An 18,843-nucleotide genomic window follows, 5' to 3' on the forward strand; every position below is an offset into this window, starting at 1 on the left:
AATGCGTATTTGTAAAAGTATTTGTGATGATTATCATGGTGAGAAATGAATCTGACCATTCGTAACAGTTGAATGCAAAATGTAGTGGTTGAATATGATTTTATAACAGTTTGTGACAGTCAAATATATAATCTGTAACAGTTGAGTATCAATTTGTAGCAGTGATATATTGATCAACGTATCGGACCGTGTGGGTCAATACTGCCAGCTGCACTGTTTTCAAACCCGGACGGGACCGGATGGTCAGAGCATTCGTAACAGTTGAATGCATATTTGGCTGTGTGATTGATATCAATGTTGTTTTTACCTGAAACGTTTTGCGCTGATCAATACAAATTAGAGATTTAGGCCCCGTTTGGTTTGCAGGAATAGGGGTCGAGGTTCAAAATATTGATACAGGACGATATGCTAGTAGGGCATATCGACTTGTATAATAATAATAATAATAATAATAATAATAATAATGTTCTTTTTTGTTTTTTTTTTTTTGTTTTTTTCAAATCTGGTTTAGAAGGGCCGGTTTACCCCTGAACCATTCGCCAACCTAAAACACCCCTTGTAGGGGTGTATCGAGAAGGCCCCGATACGATATGTATCAGTCAATACAGGCTGATATGTATCAAAATTTTGAACCTTGATAGGGTATGGAATCAGAATTAGAATAGGCTATTCCGGTCTGATTCTGATTCCAACCGTTTGGTTGGGTGGAATCGGAATCTCATTCCCATTCCTGTTGGAATGGCATTCCCCCATTTGAGGGAATGACCATTCCTTACCCCTTGAGAATGAAATCCCATTCTTGATGATACCAATTTTCATTCCCATTCCTGTCTGAACCAAACAGACTAAGGGAATAGACCATTCCGATTCTAATTCCAAAGGATTTTGATTCCGATTCTGACTGTAAACCAAATGAACCCTTATATATTATCAGATCACAAATGAAAATCACTTTAGCTAGAACAGTTAAACATTAAACATCAACCCAGTAAAAAATATCAATTAATGCCTATCCAAGTTGCCTCTGGCACATACATATTTAAGAAATGCATGCCTATTCAGGTTGCCTCTCGACATGCATATTTAAGAAATGCGTGCTTCAACTTTATCTAGAATATTCAGGTTGCCTCTCACACATATTTTAATGTTTTGAGCATGGTTTTCAAAACCGAATCAGACTAGACAGTCGAACCAGAAAAACCAAAAACCGATCAGGTGACTGATCCATTTTTACACCAGAACTATTATTTTCCCCAAAACCGTTGATTTAGTTAGCAAACCACTGACCCAGATGGTCGAACCGTTCGAACCATTCAACCGTCAACAATTTAACCAATTTTTTTTTAATTTTTTTGTCAGAACAAGCCATCTATTTGTCGACCAGAAAACCTGACCCCTGACCGGTTCATTGCCCAATTCGGTTTTAAAAACCTTGGTTTTGAGTATTCTAAATTCTCATCTCAAACATGGCTCAAAGCATTTATAGGTTCGATATTAAAGATTGGATATATGCCTTTTCTGAGTTTGGCAGTTTACAGAGTTGTAGCTTCATATGATTATTATTAATTCCTTATTATTTAAACCCATCAATTAGACCCAACTCATAGTATTGAGTCCGGCTTCAAAAAACCTAGTATTAAGGCCCCATTTGATTTGCAGGAATAGGGGTCTTCCAACTGTTTGGTTGAATAGAATTGAAATCTCATTCTCATTCCAAACTTCCAACTGAAATGGTATTCTCTCATTTGAGCGAATGGTCATTCCTGACCTCTCCCTTGGAAATAAAATCTCATTCCTGTTGATTCCAATTCCCATTCCCATTCATGTTTGAACAAAGGTTCAAAGTATCATTACGTATCGGCTGATACGTATCATTTTAGAACCCTTCTGAAATGCCCTTACAGTGGGTGTATCGGGGGTTTGACCGGTTCAGGGGATGAAGGGGTCCTAGACTGGCTTCCCTGAACCAGTTTTGAAAAAAAAAAGTTAAAAAAAACAAGTATCAAAATGCCTGATATGCCCCTATTGGCGTATCGGGCGTATCGATATTTTGAACCTTGGTATGAACCAAACAGACTATAAGAATAAACCATTCAGATTCAAATTCGGAAAGATTTTGATTTCGATTTCAATTTCAATTCCAATTGCAAACCAAACTGATCCTAAGTGCATTGGTGACCCTGAAAACTGATTCAGTAATGTATAATATGCAATGGCATGTTGCGATGTTTGAACTTTGCCCTTCCCCTCTAACCGAAAATTCAAGAAGAAAGCATTCCTTCGCGGCTTCCCCCATCCCCTCAAAAGAATAAATACATAAAATAAAATAACAAAAAACATAACCTACAAATTAAAAAGCTAAGACACTGGCACGCTGCATATCAAATCAATTGCAAACGAGAAAAATTTTATTACCCATTCGCAGCAAGGAGAACTCCAAGGTGGTATGTTTAAACCCCACTGGATAACCATACAAAAGTTGGCCAATCCATATCAAAGTGGCACTAATTTTTGGAACATGAATCATATTTCTATACCACAACAGCCAGAAGTAAATATCATTCAAGAAACTGATTCTTGGGCCCTATAAACTCCTAAATGGAATTGAGCAGAATGGAATCTTTCCCATTACAGATATCACATACGGAAGTTGAAGGCAGCTAGATTTGCTCATCTTTACGAGTCTATTGCCTTCTATTAGGAATAGCTCCAAGCACCTCATATCTTTTTTCTGCCACAAAGAAAGATCTAACTTGTTCCTCTATATTAATAAAAAGGCAAATAATAGTATGTGGAAAACACCTTAGACTTTATGCTATGAGAATGAATTGTGACCACACAATCCCCCATTGTATTTGCATGCATTTCACTTTATGACCCTAGTCCCACCTGATGTCCTCAGCTTCCATGAAATGAGAGGCTGAGGTTTCCCTATACCTTATGATTCTCACAGGCTAGTATAACCCTAATAAAAAAATACATCAATCACTGACCAATGTCAGCCTACCACTTCTACACCTTTGTAGAAGAAAATTAACTTGTCAAAACAGCTCAACAGTTTCTTCCTCCACAAAAAAGAGTTAAGAGGATCAAGAAAAAAAATTACCACATATGATATGTCAGATATGTAGGAGTAATCAATATCTCTAAAGCTTGTCTTTTGGTTCTCTCGACCATCTTGGTGGAATGATTTTGTATTCTTGGGTGTGTTCTTCCTCTTTCTTGTTCCTGCCATCGTCATCACCATCTAAAAGATCCTTGGAAAATGCATCAGGATTTGCTTTGATACAATTCTGCAAAGCCACAAATGGATGCACACAATCCGAACCCTACAGAAACATAACATATATGCTATTAATTTAGTATATAAGAAGAAAGAAATTACAAGTCACAATGTCTACACCTCCAAATTCCAGCTGATCTGCTGTTTGTACACGTGTCACAAATGCGAAAACACCACTTGATAGGTACATCTAGGATATTATGTGAAAACGATTCATTGAAATGCTTATAGCCATATTAACTAATGGGCCATATAACAGCTAAGTGGTTGAACTGAATGCCACATTGCTTTGTCTTTTAGTGAATACTTTCAGGAGGTTGTAAGCTCCTTAATGGTTGAAGCTTCAGTTGGGCTGATTACAATGCCTTCTCTAAAAATTCTATCATTTCTTTCCTTCCAAAGAGTGCAGAGGATGGGTGCCCTTTTACATCTCCCAATGATTCTGCCTCTACATCTCCAAAATAGAGAAAAAAGAGAAAGGACTTTCCAAGTTTTGAGGTGGGATCCACCTACCATCAAAAAGAGAAAGAAACCATTCCCAAATGCTAGCAACTAATCGATTAGCAAATAGTAAGTGGATTCTCCACCAGTAAAGCAAAGCGAGCACAACATGTGAGGATGAAGTCCAATAAGTCTTTTCTTTTGGATCCATTTGCAGGAATTAATTCTCTCATGAAACACTTCCCAATAGAAAGATCTTATTGTAGGAGGGATTGGATTAAACCAGATCTCTTTAATAGGAAAAGTTTGAGACACAAGAGAAGAGGAGGTTAGAAACATAAATAATGATACACATGAGAAAAAACCTGATAAGTTGAGGGTTCAAATGTGACAATCATCCATAATGGGAACAATACATACAGCCTCCAAGGATTTGAGAAGCTCATACAGTAAAGGCGCTTCAACCTCCCCAAAACCCAAGTCCCATGAAGCCACAGATTGAGACCAAGACATTATTTGTATTTGGATAATAGGTTTTGAATTGTGAGATAACATGTGAAGGCTTGGATACTTCTCCTTCAGAGAAATCTTCCCCCACCATATGTCTTCCCAAAACTTGGTTTTAGAACATGACTTATGCGTCGTAGAAAAAGGTGATAGAAGTTGAAAGTAGCTTTCTAGGGAGAAGAGAGTTTGCCCGTGTGTTCAAAATCAGCATCCTGGCCATCACTCTGCCAGGCAAGGATACTCCCGATCAACAAAGAGAGGGCAGCTATTCTGTGGACCATTTGGGAGGAGAGGAATGCCCGGATTTTCCAAGAAAAGGAAAGAAGTTTAGCCAAAGTAAAGGAGTGTATCTTGACAATAGCAATTTTTTGGTTGAAAACTTCAGATCTTTTTATGAATTATTCCTTTGATCATCTTTGGAAAAGCTGGGCAGAGGTCGCCTTCAGGTATAAGAGGGGTTTTGAGAGATAATGATAGCAACATCTTATCCCTATACTCTGGATTAGTGGGTGTTGGTGACTCTACAAGGGCTGAGATATTGGCTGCAGTACAAGGAATACAGATTACAAACCAACTTGGAGTGGAACACTTGATAGTTGAGGGGGACTCTAAGGTGGTAGTAGGTTGGTTGTCAGATTCGGACACGGTTTTCTGGGCTTACAGGGATCTTCTCGAGAAAGTTAAGTGGCTGACCATAGTTTTCAAGGCTGGGCGTCAGGGGGGCACCTTGTCGCCTAGGCAATGGACTTTTTTATATAGAAAATATAGATCCTAGGGGAGTTCCCTAGGTACCATAGCCATATTTCCTTAATAATTATTCATAATTATTCATAAGAAAAGTATAGAGTTCATGTTAAAGTATAGAAAATCAACATATTCATGAGAAGAAAAAAAAAAAGAAGGAAAAGAAAATTAAAAAAAATATAGGGCCTGAACCCTCATTTTTGCTATAGGAAAAGAAGAAAAGATAGAGTGTTGACTAGACAAAATTTTAACTTCTTCCTTACTTATTGGTTCAGGTTTTAAAGTCTTTGAGGGTTCAATACAGCATTTAGTAATGTTTGTATTGATTAAATCCTAACAAATAAGAAAATAATAAAAACAAATTAGTATATAAACACACAAAATGAGTATCTTAGTTTAATAGTGCCTATTTTATAATTATAATGTCAAAAAATAAAGAATAAAAAAGTATTTTACAGTACATAGTACAAAACTGCTAGGCAATTAGGCGAGGCGAGCCTCAAAGAGCACCTAGTCGCCTAGGCGTCGACTAGGCACCCACCTAGGCGTCGCCTTGACAACTATGTGGCTGACAAGAAACATGACTGTAAGCTTTCAGTGGGTTAGCAGATCAGCAAATGCTATGGCTGATTCCTTGGCTAAACAAGGGGCTTCGAGGGGTGATTTGTTGTGGGCTACTTTATAAGTGTATTTCTGTTAAGAGTGTGTTCATATTCTCTTTCCTAAGGGGAGGTAACATCTCGTGCCTCCTCTTAGGGTGTCGGTACACCTTTTCTATCTTATTAATAAAATTATCTTTCATTTATCAAAAAAAAAAAAAACAGTGCCACATTCTTCATTCTAATATTCTCTACCCCAAATCTCCCTCCTCTTTGCTTCTGCATACAACCTCTCAAATTAACTAAATGGTCTCTCTTATTGTCCCCCAGTTCCCATAGGAAGCCCCTCATGATCTTCTCCAACCTATTTGCAACCTTTGACAGGATCCTAAACACTGAAAGGAAATACATGGGAAGATTGTTTAAGGTTTATTTGATCAAGGTGATCTTTCCACCCAAAGATATATATGATCTATACTCATGGTTTAAAATGTCCATAAATTATTTGATATTTCCATGACATATTTCCATTTCCATGGGTACTAACACGAAATATTACTGGAGTCAACATATTCCCCAATAAAAGTTACTGGTGCTATGTGGAGTGCAATAGATAGTATTATAAGTTGGCAACAATACTTAAGATATTTGAAGTAACAATGTTATTGGCCACCTACCTAATGGACATGATTATTACTTTGAGCCAGCTCGAAATTATCTTCAAATATGATGTTAGATCTTAGCTTTTATTGTATAATAAATTATTTGGTTGATCTACTAGAACCACTTGCACTTTCTATGAATTTAAATTTTGTTTGAACTCACTCTATCATGTAATTTTGATGATTTGGAACAAGATAATAATTTAAAAGGCTCTAGGTATGCATCTTTTATTATTACACAAAACAGCATTCTATAATTTTTCAATTTGCATATTTCATAATGTTTTCCACCATGTCTATAATTTTTACATTATTCCATATCATTTTTTTATCAGAAAAAAATGATTAATTTATTAATGGGAGGTAAAAGTAACAGCTTGGGGATCCATCCACCCAGAAATACAAATGTCCAAAAACTAAATTACAATAGAGCCCAGAATAACTGCTGCCTCAAAACCCCTTGCTTTGCTAGAGTGTCAGTCATCCCATTATCTGTCCTGTGAATCCAATCCAAGGAAGCATTCAGGTCCCCTCTCAATCTGTCTATCTCCCTTAAGGCATGTATGTAAACCCACAGAATAATTGTGACTAGAAGTGATCCAAGAAATAACCACTTTTGTCACCTTCAACTTCCAGGTTTCGGAAATTGGATTGCTTAGCAAATTTTAGGCCTTGTAACAGTGACACCAGTTCAGCCTTACGAGAATCCCCTTCTCCTATGGGTCCTGAATACATAGTCAGCACTTTACTTGAAGAGTCTCTAAGCACACCACCCATACCTGCCATCTCCAGGTTTCCCATTGAACTCCCATCAAAATTTAACTTCATTATTCCATATGATGCTTCCAACATTCTTGACATGTTTTTCATATTCGGATGACTGACATTTCACTGACATCAGCAATTCGGCATTTTAAACCTTGTCTAGGCCAAGCTTTTAGAAAGCCTATCTACATAAGATCCAAAAATTAATTGGAACAGAAGTCATAATTTTTGTTTGATCAATGACCGCGAATTTTATTAAATAAGAGAACTCTCAATTTATTAACTTGATGGAACAGAAACCTGAACTAGAAAGACCAATTTGTCCAGTTGGAGACTTGGAGTGGTATAGTCATTGAAGAGGACTGTTTAGCAGTTAATAACTTGATGTCTTCAAGGAAACAAGGACATTAGAAATTCAGATTTCTCATTAGATAGTCCAAAATATTAGCAGCCAACCTAAATGTCTCATTTAGGTGGGTGTACAAATCCACAAATGCCTTGGCTGACTCATTGGCAAAAGAATGTGTGGACAGCATGAACTTGAATGAGGAGTTTCAGGTCTGGGAATGCAGTTTCATACTTTTTTGTTCATGTTACTTGGATTGGACAGCTATGTGGCGGTTTGGTCATGACCACCCTTGTTTTTGTTCTTATATATTGTTTATTTGTTTCTTGTGAAAAAATTAAATCCATGCCAATTATGAAGTGTAATTTTATGCCCCTTCCATTTGGAACTTGAATAGTAGAGCTATCCAAATACATTAATAAAATCTCCTTTAAATGTGCTATTGATAAATAAAGGTGCAACTACAACATTTGTGAAATCTTTTGTTTTCTTAGACCAAAATAATTGTTAAGGCCAGCTTTAATTTCATCAAATATATTATGTAAGCAGATACCAATGAGATGCAAAGATCAGATACTCAAAATGAAATCGTAAGCATCACCTAATTTAACCATAGTTACCTTCTCTTCAGCTGTACTCTTGAGAAAACAGACAAAAGCCTCTGAAAACTGGGTCCCACATGGACCATTTCGCAATCCAGCTACACAAGGGCATTCCAATGCTTTCTGTGCCTTTGCATCAAGGGACTGAAAAAGAAAGGTTCAATTTTTTTGCTGAATGCAAATACATAGAAGAATTATACCTTTAAGTCAAGTTTTGAAAAGGGACTAACCTCATTCTCATTATCACCAAATGCTGTAGCTTCTGCAAAAAGGGAAGACAATAAGATAATACTAATATTGAATATGCTCTACATACCAAAAAAATAGAGCACAACTGTTGCATGAAAACAGATTCAATTTTAAGAAAATATCAATGTTGACAGTACCATCCAAAGTAATAATTTTTTCCAGTGGGATGTTGGGAAAAGGTCCATAGGTCAGATGATCAGGATTGAGTCTGAGCCTGTTCCAAGCACAATGGAGCCTGAACCTGGTTCTAGCAATCTGCTCAGCTCAGTAGTCAGTACATTGACAGCCCTATTTTTAACTCTGGTATTGCTCCTCCTAGATCCTAATTGGTGGGATCTGAATGGCTGAAAAATTCCATTGGTTTCAATTTCAATATTATTTCTTCCAAGCACAATGTGCTCAGTTGACCATGCTCCAAATAGCCTCTCCAAGTTTCCTTAGATGCTTGTACTCCAAATTGCAAGTGGTATGCCTTGAATTTCTGGAGGCATATACCTGGAATGCTTGGGATTTGGGAATTTTAGAGACTACATAAAAGGACTTCCGTTTGTATTTTTTTTTTTTTTTGTGATTATAATAAAAGCACTCCAAAATCAAAAAGAGAAGGGGGTTAAATAGATCCGTTAAAAGTAGAGAGAAGAGGGACTTCAGACCTGTCAAATGCACTCCAAAATGAGAGAGGAATCATGGATAATTGTCCCATGCAGATAAATAACAAGTAATGAAGATGGTTCACTGACGGGTTTTGATTGAAACCTGAAAGACATGAATGGAAAGATAACGAGAGGGATGAACTCCTGATAATTTGAGATGGGGGCATTACCTCCATTGAGAAACAGAGAACGGACAACTCTTTTGAAACCAAACAAGATGGTACTAAGATAATGAAAGTGGCACTGGCATGGCTAGTGCCAATGTGTCATCATGTAGGGCTGTTCACAAAAATCACCAAACCGACCAAACTGGTCCAAACTGACCCAGTATAGCCACATTTTAAAAGTTTTTGGGTTGGTTCTGGTTCATCAATATGTATAAAGTATAAACTGAATGGCCGGTTCAGTTTTTGGTTTGTAAGTTTGTAAACTGAAAATAACTAACCCGAACCAGCTGTGTGTTATTATATATATTTGTTAACATCTCTATTCACTCTCTCATTCATTAATTACTTTTCACTCTTTTTGAGGCTGCTGGCTTAACTTGTGAAACACTCAAATGTTAGTTTAGTAACCAGTGCTATTTAACAAAAGTAGAAAGAAACCTCTCTTCTCTCTCTCTCTCTCTCTCTCTCTCTCTCTCTTCATTAATTGTTTTTCACTCCTTTTGAGAATGCCTTCTTTCTCACCTAATATGTGAAAGACTCAAATGCCATTTAACCAATGTTATTTTAGTAAGCTTTATTTGAACTTTTCCCCTTTTACAATCATATTTATTTTTTAGGTAAAAGCTGCATAAATACGCTTGGCTGTTCAAGCTCTACTTTTTAGGTCAAGCAAACTTTTTATTGGGGCTATTGTAAACCAGAAATGTTAAAATCAAGACTGTCAAAAGCCACTGGGCTTAAAACCGACCAAATCGAGAAACCAACTCTCAACCCAAATGGTTGGTTTTCATGTAGGGTTGGTCGGTTTCAGTCGGTTTGGTTCAAAAAATTATGTAACCGAACTGAACCGACCTGTGTACAGCCCTACCATCATGTGCCAAGTGCCCAGTAACAGCAATAAATATGTGTTTTCTGAACATTTTATGCTTTGGAGGGTGAGAATGAAAAAGAGGAAACCCAAAACTTCAAGAAGTTTCTACTTTCTACTAAAGCTCACAAAACCCAGGCTATGATCTCTCTGCATTTTGAAACAAGTCCTTCATTGAACCCAAAAACTTTCTCAGAACCATTCTACTCTCACTTTCACTGCTAAGCACACAACCTAAATGCCTTTTCTTCTGTTTTCTTTCTATCCCTACTTTTTAAAGTTTTTTATGAAACTATGCTCATTTTAGCTTCATTGGTATGAAACTGTGTTCATTAGTTCTGGACTTTAGTACATTGGATGTGTATAGGTTTTGTTTTCCTTTTTTCTAAGTAGAGGTTTTGCAATTTGCTTGATCCACTTATATAGATCCATTATTTCATTGTTTGACAAAATGCTTAATTGGTTGAATTGAAAGTTGATAACTGTTCATACTCTTTTTTCTGTGGTACCACTTCAAAATGTTTTATGATTGTCTGCTTGTCCTGTTGCTAGCTGTGCAAACTGCAAATGTATTCAAATTTTAGAGTGCTGGTAGAAGCAAGAGTTATTCAAGATACTCTTAAATTGATGATTAATTCACTTAATGATGAGGAAAATTTTATTTTAAACTAGCTTCCTGAAAAAAATAAATAAAGCCATATATTTTGGTGGACCAATTAGCTTGAAGTGATCAGCCCACTATTGTTTCTCACATCTTTAGTCATTTGTTTTGCCTTTTAAAACCTCATCACCATATATATTCTAGCAAATGGTAAAAAACCGTAATGGACAAGCTATAACCCTTTATTTGATAGTAACTTGTAACCTTTATTGATTAATATAAGAGAATTTTATGTACACAGATAGACAGTTCAGGTTGACATTACTTTCTCACCAAGTAGCCCAAGTCTGCTCTGGAAATCAATCTACTAAATATATTGGCTATCAAGGTGAATAAAAATAGAGAGAAAGGGTATCTCTGTCATAGCCCCCTTTTAGCCTAAAAAAAAAGAAAAACAAATCCATTACCAATTTACCACTCCATTCACCAACACTGAGTAGACAAGAACCAAGGCAACCCACTCATCCACCTACATCCACCTAGACCATTTTAATCCAAACTTACACCTAAATATTATTTCCACCAAAAAGGACCAGTCTACTAAGTCATAAGCCTTCTCTAAGTCTAATTTAACATCAGGCCCTTCCCACCACTCCTTTTCTTATCCTCTATGAGTCTAAACACTCATTAGCCACAAGAATTTGATCAACAATTTGCCTACCCTGAACAAATGCTCCTTGGAACTATGAAATGAATGATGGCAAGATCTTCTTTAACCTCAATGACAGCACTTTTGCAATAATCTTATACATGCTCCCTACTAGGCTAACAGGTTGAAATTCCTTGGGGTGGCAAGCACCAAACTTTCTCCTTGAATCAAGGCTATAAAATTTGCACTGGCACTTGAATTTATTAAACCCCCTCTCAAAGAGCACATTAACACTTCCAAAAGGTTTGTTTTCACAATCTCCCAACAGTCTCGATAAAAAACCAATGTGAAATCATTTGGGCCCAGTGCTTTAGACCTCTCCATGGAGAACACATCTGCCTTGATCTCCTCCAATTCAAACCTTTTCTCTAACTCCAAGACCAACTCCTCACTCAACATTGGCCAGTCCAGCCCAGGAATTACAAGTATATTCTCCACCAGATAGCAATAGACTCAATTTTTAACACTTTTTTTCTACCTGCTAGCTATACCCAGGCACCTTCCTCTCCCATCTTCACAAAAGGAAAATCTGATAAAGAAGGCCACTGCTGGCCTCCGTGGTCTTGAGTAGTTGTAAATTGTGTTAGCTAATAAGCATCCTATAATCTTTCTTTCTTCTCACTGTGTACAAATTGGTTACTTCCCTTAAATTTAGTAGGCTCAAATGTTTTGGCTTCTTAGGGTAATTGGTGGATTTGGACATCTGCATTTACAGATAATCGTTCAAAGATGACTTGGTCATATTTAATGAAAGATCATTCTGCATTTGGGAGACATTACTTGGTGCAATGGTAAAATCTTGGGCTGGCAAGTGAGAACACAGGCTTGAATCTGAGAGTGGTCACTTCATGCCAAAAAAGAAAAAGAAATGAAGAAAACAGGAGTTTGGTCCATATCTTGTCTGCTTCTACCAAGACCCTAGATAGTGCTAATCCTAAATGTTATAAAGGGTTTGCCTTGACGTATTTCAACAGACTTAATGCTTCTGGCATATCGGTTAAGGACATAACAAATGATATCAGAGCCTACCACCATATCTCACGTTCCAATGACGGAGAGGACAGCCTAGTGTAGAGTAAAAGCCACCAAGAGGGAAAGAAGCAAAGAGCTACCTGCCGCTAGAGTAAAAACTGCTAAGAATGAAGCCGCAAAGACCTTGGTTGCGGAAGTGTTGTGGCACATTCCTAAATGTTAAAGGGCTGTGCTTGACGCGTTCCAACAGTCTTAAGGCTTTTGGCATATTGGCCAAGCTCATAACAGATAATCAGGACCAGCATTGCGTAATGACCCTAAGTTCTCTCTTGTTCTACAAACTATCATCACTTAACAATCCTCGAACTTAAACCAGTAAAAGAAAGCCCTATGTACGTTCCACTTTCACAAGGAATGCGCAAACCACAGTTTCAAATCAGTAATAGGGCTGATTTTTCTTGGACAAGTATCGGTTGTACACATGCCAAACAAGGATTCACGGGCCTCTCTATCACTGAAAACTAAAAAAGAAATAATAATAACAGAGATCAATTGACCGACCTGCAATTAAATCTTCCATTGAAGTTGGCCGAGATTCATGTGGTGCAATTAAAGGGTCTTGGACGCTTTGATCGGCCGAGGCAATGTCACTCTGAATTTGACCCATCGAGATGATAAATCTTGCTTCTGAAAGTAAATTCCGTTCATCAGATCAGATATACTAGGGCTGCTTAATTCAGAGACGTTGATGAAACCAGCATTATAGCATTAGAGAGATCCTTTCTCCCTCTTTGTGCATGACTGCGTCTGATTACTGAGGTGAAGGAGACAGGGTCAAGCACGACTGCACGAGTCAGAATAATGGCGGCGTATCGTTGAGCGATACCGAGTTGAAATAATGAAATGGACCCGGATGGGATCAACTATCAGACCGGTCCAGCACGGGGTGGTCAACCCGTGCTTGAATGCGGTTCTTTCAACAACGTGATCCTGTACACTCCTGGCGCGCGTCGCTTGGCACAGGCTGGGTCCAGTAGAATAGAATCAATACTCAATATTCCGAAACCCGTATAAATACGTATTTGACTAACCGTGTGACTAGAATTGCTCTATACTCAAATGGCCCCGGGAAATGTTCCCCTGAGGGAGACGGAGATAATTTCCCCGGGAAGGAAAGAGGTACCAACTGCGAACTGATGCAGTTCCGTAACCAATTAATATCCAAACGACCGTTATTCCTATGTAATTTGAGGATTCGAGCTGCAACAAGAGATGGGTTCTTCACAGAAACTCTTGAAATCTACCACTCCATGCTTAAATCCGGGGTTCATGGTAATAGCTTCACTTTTCCTTTGATCTTAAAGGCTTGTGCAAGGCTGGGTTCGCTGCGAAATGGTATGCAGATTCATGCCCATGCATTTCTAATGGGGTTTCAAGGTGATGCTTTTGTCCAGACAGCTTTGGTCGATATGTATGCCAAATGCTCAAACTTGACTGCTTCCCGCCGAGTATTTGATGAAATGCCCGTTAGAAGCTTAATTTCTTGGAATTCAATGATATCTGCATACTGCAATTGGCTTCTAATAAACGAATCACTTAGACTACTTAAACAAATGCAGGTTCTTGGTTTCCAGCCAAACTCGAGCACATTCGTGAGCATTGTCTCAAGTTGCTATGGTTCTGGTTGGGCACTTCATGTAGGCTGTTCAGTACATTGTTATGCGATTAAGCTTGGGTTAGATTATGATTTGCTTCTTTCCAATTCGATCATGAATATGTATTTGCAGTATAATCAACTAAATTCTGCTTGCTGTGTGTTCTATTCAATGGATGTGAAATCTGTCATTTCCTGGACAACAATCATTGGTGGGTACGTGCACATTGGGGATGTTGGCAGAGCTTTCTATCTTTTCAACCAGATGCGGCACAATCTACTTAGTCTAGATTCTATTTCGTTAATAAATCTCACTCTCGGTTGTACCCAATTGGGGAGTTTGTTAGCACTTTCCTCAGTTCACGCACTCATACTCAAAAGTGGGTGGAATCATGAATATCCGATTCAAAGCTCTCTTATTAGCATATATGGAAAATGTGGAGATCTTATATCTGCTAAAAGGATTTTTTATTTAGCAGATGATAAAAATGTGGTATTATGGACATCAATGATTAATGGATACGTTCACTCTGGGCATCCTAGTGAAGCACTTGATCTTTTTAAGAGAATGTTGTTGACAGGTGTTAGACCGAACAAAGTAACATTAGCTATTGTGCTCTCTGCTTGTGCTGATTTAGGGTCACTTAGCATGGGTGAACAGGTGGCACAGTACATTAGATTGAATAGATTAGAGGCTGATTTGCACATTCAGACCTCATTAATCTACATGTATTGCAAGTGTGGAAACATAACAAGTGCAAAGGAAGTATTTGATAGGAGCTCCGATAAAGATTTAGCTTTGTGGAGTTCCATGATATATGGTTATGCAATCCATGGTATGGGAGAAGAAGCTCTTAATCTCTTTCAGAGGATGCAGAGGGAAGAAGGAATTAAGCCAGATGAAATTGTTTACACAAATGTATTATTAGCTTGCAGTCATTCTGGCTTGGTAGATGATGGACTGAAGTATTTTAAAAGCATGCAGTGCGATTTTGGGATAGAACCTAGTATAGAACATTATTCATGTCTAGTTGATCTTCTAGGTCGAGCTGGGCAGTTGGATGTAGCTTTGAAAACCATACAAGAATCACCTGTTCAAGCAAATTCTCAAATTTGGGCTCCATTATTGAGTGCATGCAGGATCCATCTCAATATCCAGCTTGGGGAGTCTGTAGCTAAGCTATTATTTGATATGGTGCCTCATGTCACTGGAAATTATAAAGTGTTGGCAAGCATGTATGGTAATATAGGGAAATGGGAGAATGCAGCAGCTACAAGAAGGTTGATAAATGATAGAGTGGTTGTAAAGGAAGCTGGATGGAGCCTGGTTGAGGTCAATGGGTTTGATGATGTTTCTTTGTTGGAAATCAATTGAACCATTGGTTAGTCGATATTTATAAGAAGGTAGAGGAGCTAAACGTGGAACTTAGAGAACATTGGCATGTTCAGAAACAGAGATGGTGATGTGTGACTTGAATTAGGAAGAAGGAGCAGTTAAGAAGTATTTTATTAAGGCAGTTATCATACTTAGCCTGCTCAGTGCAATCAAATATCATTTTCAGGGTCATGGAGCATATGATTGTTTGTTACAAACTTACAATTGTTTTCCATGTACCAGGGTTTCTCTTGAATAAGACTGTGACCTCTTGCTCTGAGAAATTCCTGCTGCTTTCAACATTTTGAGTGTGATCCATTTCATATGGGTACCCCTATATCAATGGCAGTTATAAATTGTTAGCTAGCATGTAAAGTAATAAAGGGAAGTGGGAAAACACAACAGCTATAGGAGGTTGATAAATGATAGAGGAATTGCAAAGGAATCTGGATGGAGCCAGGTTGAGGTGAATGGCTCTGATGATGTTTCTTCACTGGAAATCAGTCAAACCATTGACTAGTCAATATTTATAAGAAGGTAGAGGAGTTAAATGCTGAACTTAAAGAACTTTGACATGATGTTTCAGAAACACAAATGGTGATGCATGATTTGAAGTAGGAAGAGAGAGCAGTTATGAAGTATATTGTTAGGGTCGGGTCATGCTTGGTCTTCTTAGTACAATCAAATATCATTGAAGCCTGAATGCTGAAGTGTGATCCATGCTTGGTCTGCACCAGGGTTTCTCTTGAGTATCATTTTATTGCCTCTTCCTTTGGCGCAAAACTATAAGTCAATCATCTCATATAACCGTCATCATCATGAGAGTGGTAAATAAAGAGGCAGAGAACACTTTAAGTTACCTGCAATTATTTTGGTAAGTATTTATTTATAGGGTCTCCTGATTATGAATTTCAGTTTACCTGCAATTATTTTGCTTCTTATTGTTTTTATTTTTGTTCTTTTTCCTTTCTTTCTTTCTTTCTTTCTTTGGCGACTGACTGATGAAAATTCCTAATTTAACTGCATTTTTCCTCATGAACTCTCAATTTATAAGAACAGTGTTAGAGGTGGTAGCCTTGCCAAAGATCTCTTGACCAATCAAAGAAACCTTTTGATGCCCCACTCAAGAGAAAGGAAAATTCTGGAGTAAACACAAGATATTATCCAATTTGCACCATTTAGTTCTAAAATTCCTTCCCTAAAATGTAATCAAGAAATCTCAATTTATGTGGTTGTGCATTTTCTTGTCTATTTTGCAGGACACCCCAGGTCTACCATTTATCCTTCTTGAGTCCATTATGATCATTATAAGATACCATTTAAAATTTGTTTTTTGTTCTTTTAGCTCCTTGACAAGGGGAAACCACTAGACTCATCACATTCTTCAATCTCATGGATAAGATCTTAGTGATTGTTAAGCCTCTGTATAATTTGGTCCAGTCAGGCATCTCTTTTCTGAGATAACTTCATTGAATCTGGTCCAGTCATTAATTCAGCATTTACAATGGCCCAACATATTTTATGTTTAGTCATGTTTAAAGTCAAAATCATGTTGTCCATGGGTTTTGTCCCCTTCTATTTCCTTTATCACTTCGAATCTTCCCTCCTTAGAGAAAGGTTTCTCTGGTTGTTTAGCCTGCCTAGCAAAGATTTTGTCAAGTTTAATAGGAAGGGTTTATTTGTGCATAGTGAAACCTCTTTGCTTTCATAAGTTATTTTATGTTGACACTTGACAGTGGGACTCCAGTGCATATTTTGTATCTTTTTATAGATCCATCATTTGGAGCACATTTTTCTTACTTTCAAAGAAATTTTCCATTATATTCTTAAATGGAAACATAAATTAGAAGATACTGACTCCCCGAATAGGGGAAATAAGAGATCTCTGTAAAATATGGAAAAAATATACAGCTGAACATATGGACAAATCTCTTGGAAGTAACTCATAAATGCAAATGCCTTCTATATATTTGGGAAGTAGAATTAGTTTATCTACAACATTTATTGGCTTGGACAAAGAAGTTAGGGGTCAATTTTGTTTAGCTATATGCAGTCATACTTTATGTACTGAATACTAATGGAACCACATGGTATGTACAACAACTTCATAGAGATTTAGGAGCATCTGTTGTAGCCATGGCTCCTTGTGCTTCATAGAGCTTGTTACCTTGGAAATTGGATTTAATAATGTTACTTAGTGGACTGTTTTACGGTAAATAGAATGGAAGGTGGGCCTTGGTGCAATGGTTGGGTTGCTCCATTGCAACCTGGTTGACCGGGGTTCAAAATTTCAAATCTTGTAAACAGCCTCTCTCTATGTGCAGGGGTAGTAAGGCTGCGTACATCTGTCCCTCCCCAGACCCCACATTGGCAGGAGCCTCATGCACTGGGCTGCTCTTAAGAATGGTTGGAAGGTCATCCATAGAAATAGATCTTGATGAGGATTATAAGCATCCTCCAACCACTTATCGGTCACTTGTAATCTATAACGAAGTTTTTTCATGAGATTTTATTGTTATGTACTGATAAGAATCATCTTCTTGCAGCTTATGGGAGACCTTTCAGGTCGTAAAGCAGTGTGGAGGCAGAGACAGTTATGTGCCAACAGTGATGGCCTCAAATTAGAAAGTGGAAATGGATGCTGAAAAATTCATTCTATTTATCAGTTCAAGAGAAGAGGCGGGATGGCAGCTTGAACCCTTACAGCATATTTTTGGATTTCTCCTTATTTATTTAGTTGTCTATTCATCTGTATATTCCTAGATTAGCAAGTCATATAGCTCGTGATACAACTCTGAATGCAGCTTTGGTAGAGGGTTCTGATATTGTTTTTGGAACCTTGGACTTATTCATAGAGTTGGTCCATATAAGGGTGGCACAATGGCTGAAATCCTTGGACTTGTTCATAGATTTCACCTTGGATGACCTGTTGAGAAATTGGAAAGAGATAGCAAATTCTGCCCAGATTAAGAGTGTTCCAAGTCCTTGGACCTCTCCCCCTCTGGCTTCATAAAACTGAATTTCGATGGCAATAGCATTGGGAATCTAGGGCCGTCAGGTATTGGGGGAGTTTTCAGGAATGAGGAAGGGAATGTGTTAGCCATTTACTCAGGCCCAATTGGAGAAAGTGACTCTCTTAGAGCTCAGATCTTTGTGACCTTGGGTGGAACCCAAAGAGCAAGAGAATTGAACATTAGGAGACTGGTAATTGAAGGTGACTCAGAGTGGTGGTAAGATGGTTAAAGGAAGACAAGACTGGAATGTGGAAGTATAGCGGTGAAAAGAAAAAAAAAATCAACCGACTGGATAAGGACATTGAGATAAAATGCAGCTGGTGAAAAGAACTGCTAACTCACTTGTTGATGGGCTAGCCAAGCAAAGGGTGAATTGGGATTCTTTGTTTTGGGCTCATTCTAATATTGTTTTTGTTTTGCTTGTGGAGTAGTTTACCTCCCTCTGCTTGTATGTACTTTTTCCTAAAGTGTAATGAAGTTACATTGTTATTGATCAAAAAAGAAAATGTAGCTTTGGTAGAGAAGGAGCTGTCTTCTTTTATTTCAAGTTCTCTGATTGGATATGAAAAGGCATAACTTGTATATTTTTGAAGTTTTGTGAATCCATTTATGGTGTACAGCTACTCATTGTA

At 37.7% G+C, this 18,843-nt stretch overlaps 2 protein-coding genes across 3 annotated transcripts; one reads left to right on the forward strand and one right to left on the reverse strand.

The window, feature by feature from the left end:
* Window positions 1-2,745: 2,745 nt before the first annotated feature.
* MIA40 (Cox19-like CHCH family protein) lies at window positions 2,746-13,065 on the reverse strand. The gene is made up of 4 exons (XM_088980173.1): window positions 12,730-13,065; window positions 8,180-8,211; window positions 7,968-8,093; window positions 2,746-3,329 (listed from the first exon to the last, which is right to left on the reverse strand). The coding sequence occupies exons 1-4, from the start codon at window positions 12,833-12,835 to the stop codon at window positions 3,147-3,149; spliced, it is 447 nt and encodes a 148-aa protein (XP_088836299.1). The 5' UTR covers window positions 12,836-13,065; the 3' UTR covers window positions 2,746-3,146.
* A 209-nt stretch (window positions 13,066-13,274) lies between these two features.
* LOC148864091 (pentatricopeptide repeat-containing protein At4g33990-like) lies at window positions 13,275-18,843 on the forward strand. 2 transcript variants are annotated; one of them, XM_088975338.1, is made up of 3 exons: window positions 13,276-16,071; window positions 17,522-17,611; window positions 17,744-18,843. In XM_088975338.1, the coding sequence occupies exon 1, from the start codon at window positions 13,365-13,367 to the stop codon at window positions 15,195-15,197; it is 1,833 nt and encodes a 610-aa protein (XP_088831464.1). In that variant the 5' UTR covers window positions 13,276-13,364; the 3' UTR covers window positions 15,198-16,071; window positions 17,522-17,611; window positions 17,744-18,843. The 2 variants fall into 2 exon arrangements, with proteins under 2 accessions (XP_088831463.1, XP_088831464.1); XM_088975337.1 differs by lacking the exon at window positions 17,522-17,611 and having other exon boundaries at window positions 13,275-16,071.

This window comes from Nelumbo lutea, chromosome 3 (genome assembly GCF_056320005.1).
Source record: "Nelumbo lutea isolate HS-2025 chromosome 3, American lotus-T2T, whole genome shotgun sequence".
Classification (NCBI taxonomy): Eukaryota; Viridiplantae; Streptophyta; class Magnoliopsida; order Proteales; family Nelumbonaceae; genus Nelumbo; species Nelumbo lutea.

What these genes read in the sequence shown, in the direction of transcription:
- MIA40 (XM_088980173.1), bottom strand. Translation starts at nt 12,835, where the DNA reads ATGGGTCAAATTCAGAGTGACATTGCCTCGGCCGATCAAAGCGTCCAA. An exon ending in AATGGAAGATTTAATTGCAG is followed by an intron (nt 8,212 to 12,729) that starts GTCGGTCAATTG and finishes CCCTTTTTGCAG; the next exon opens with AAGCTACAGCATTTGGTGAT. An exon ending in TTGGTGATAATGAGAATGAG is followed by an intron (nt 8,094 to 8,179) that starts GTTAGTCCCTTT and finishes TTTCTTTTTCAG; the next exon opens with TCCCTTGATGCAAAGGCACA.
- LOC148864091 (XM_088975337.1), top strand. Translation starts at nt 13,365, where the DNA reads ATGCAGTTCCGTAACCAATTAATATCCAAACGACCGTTATTCCTATGT.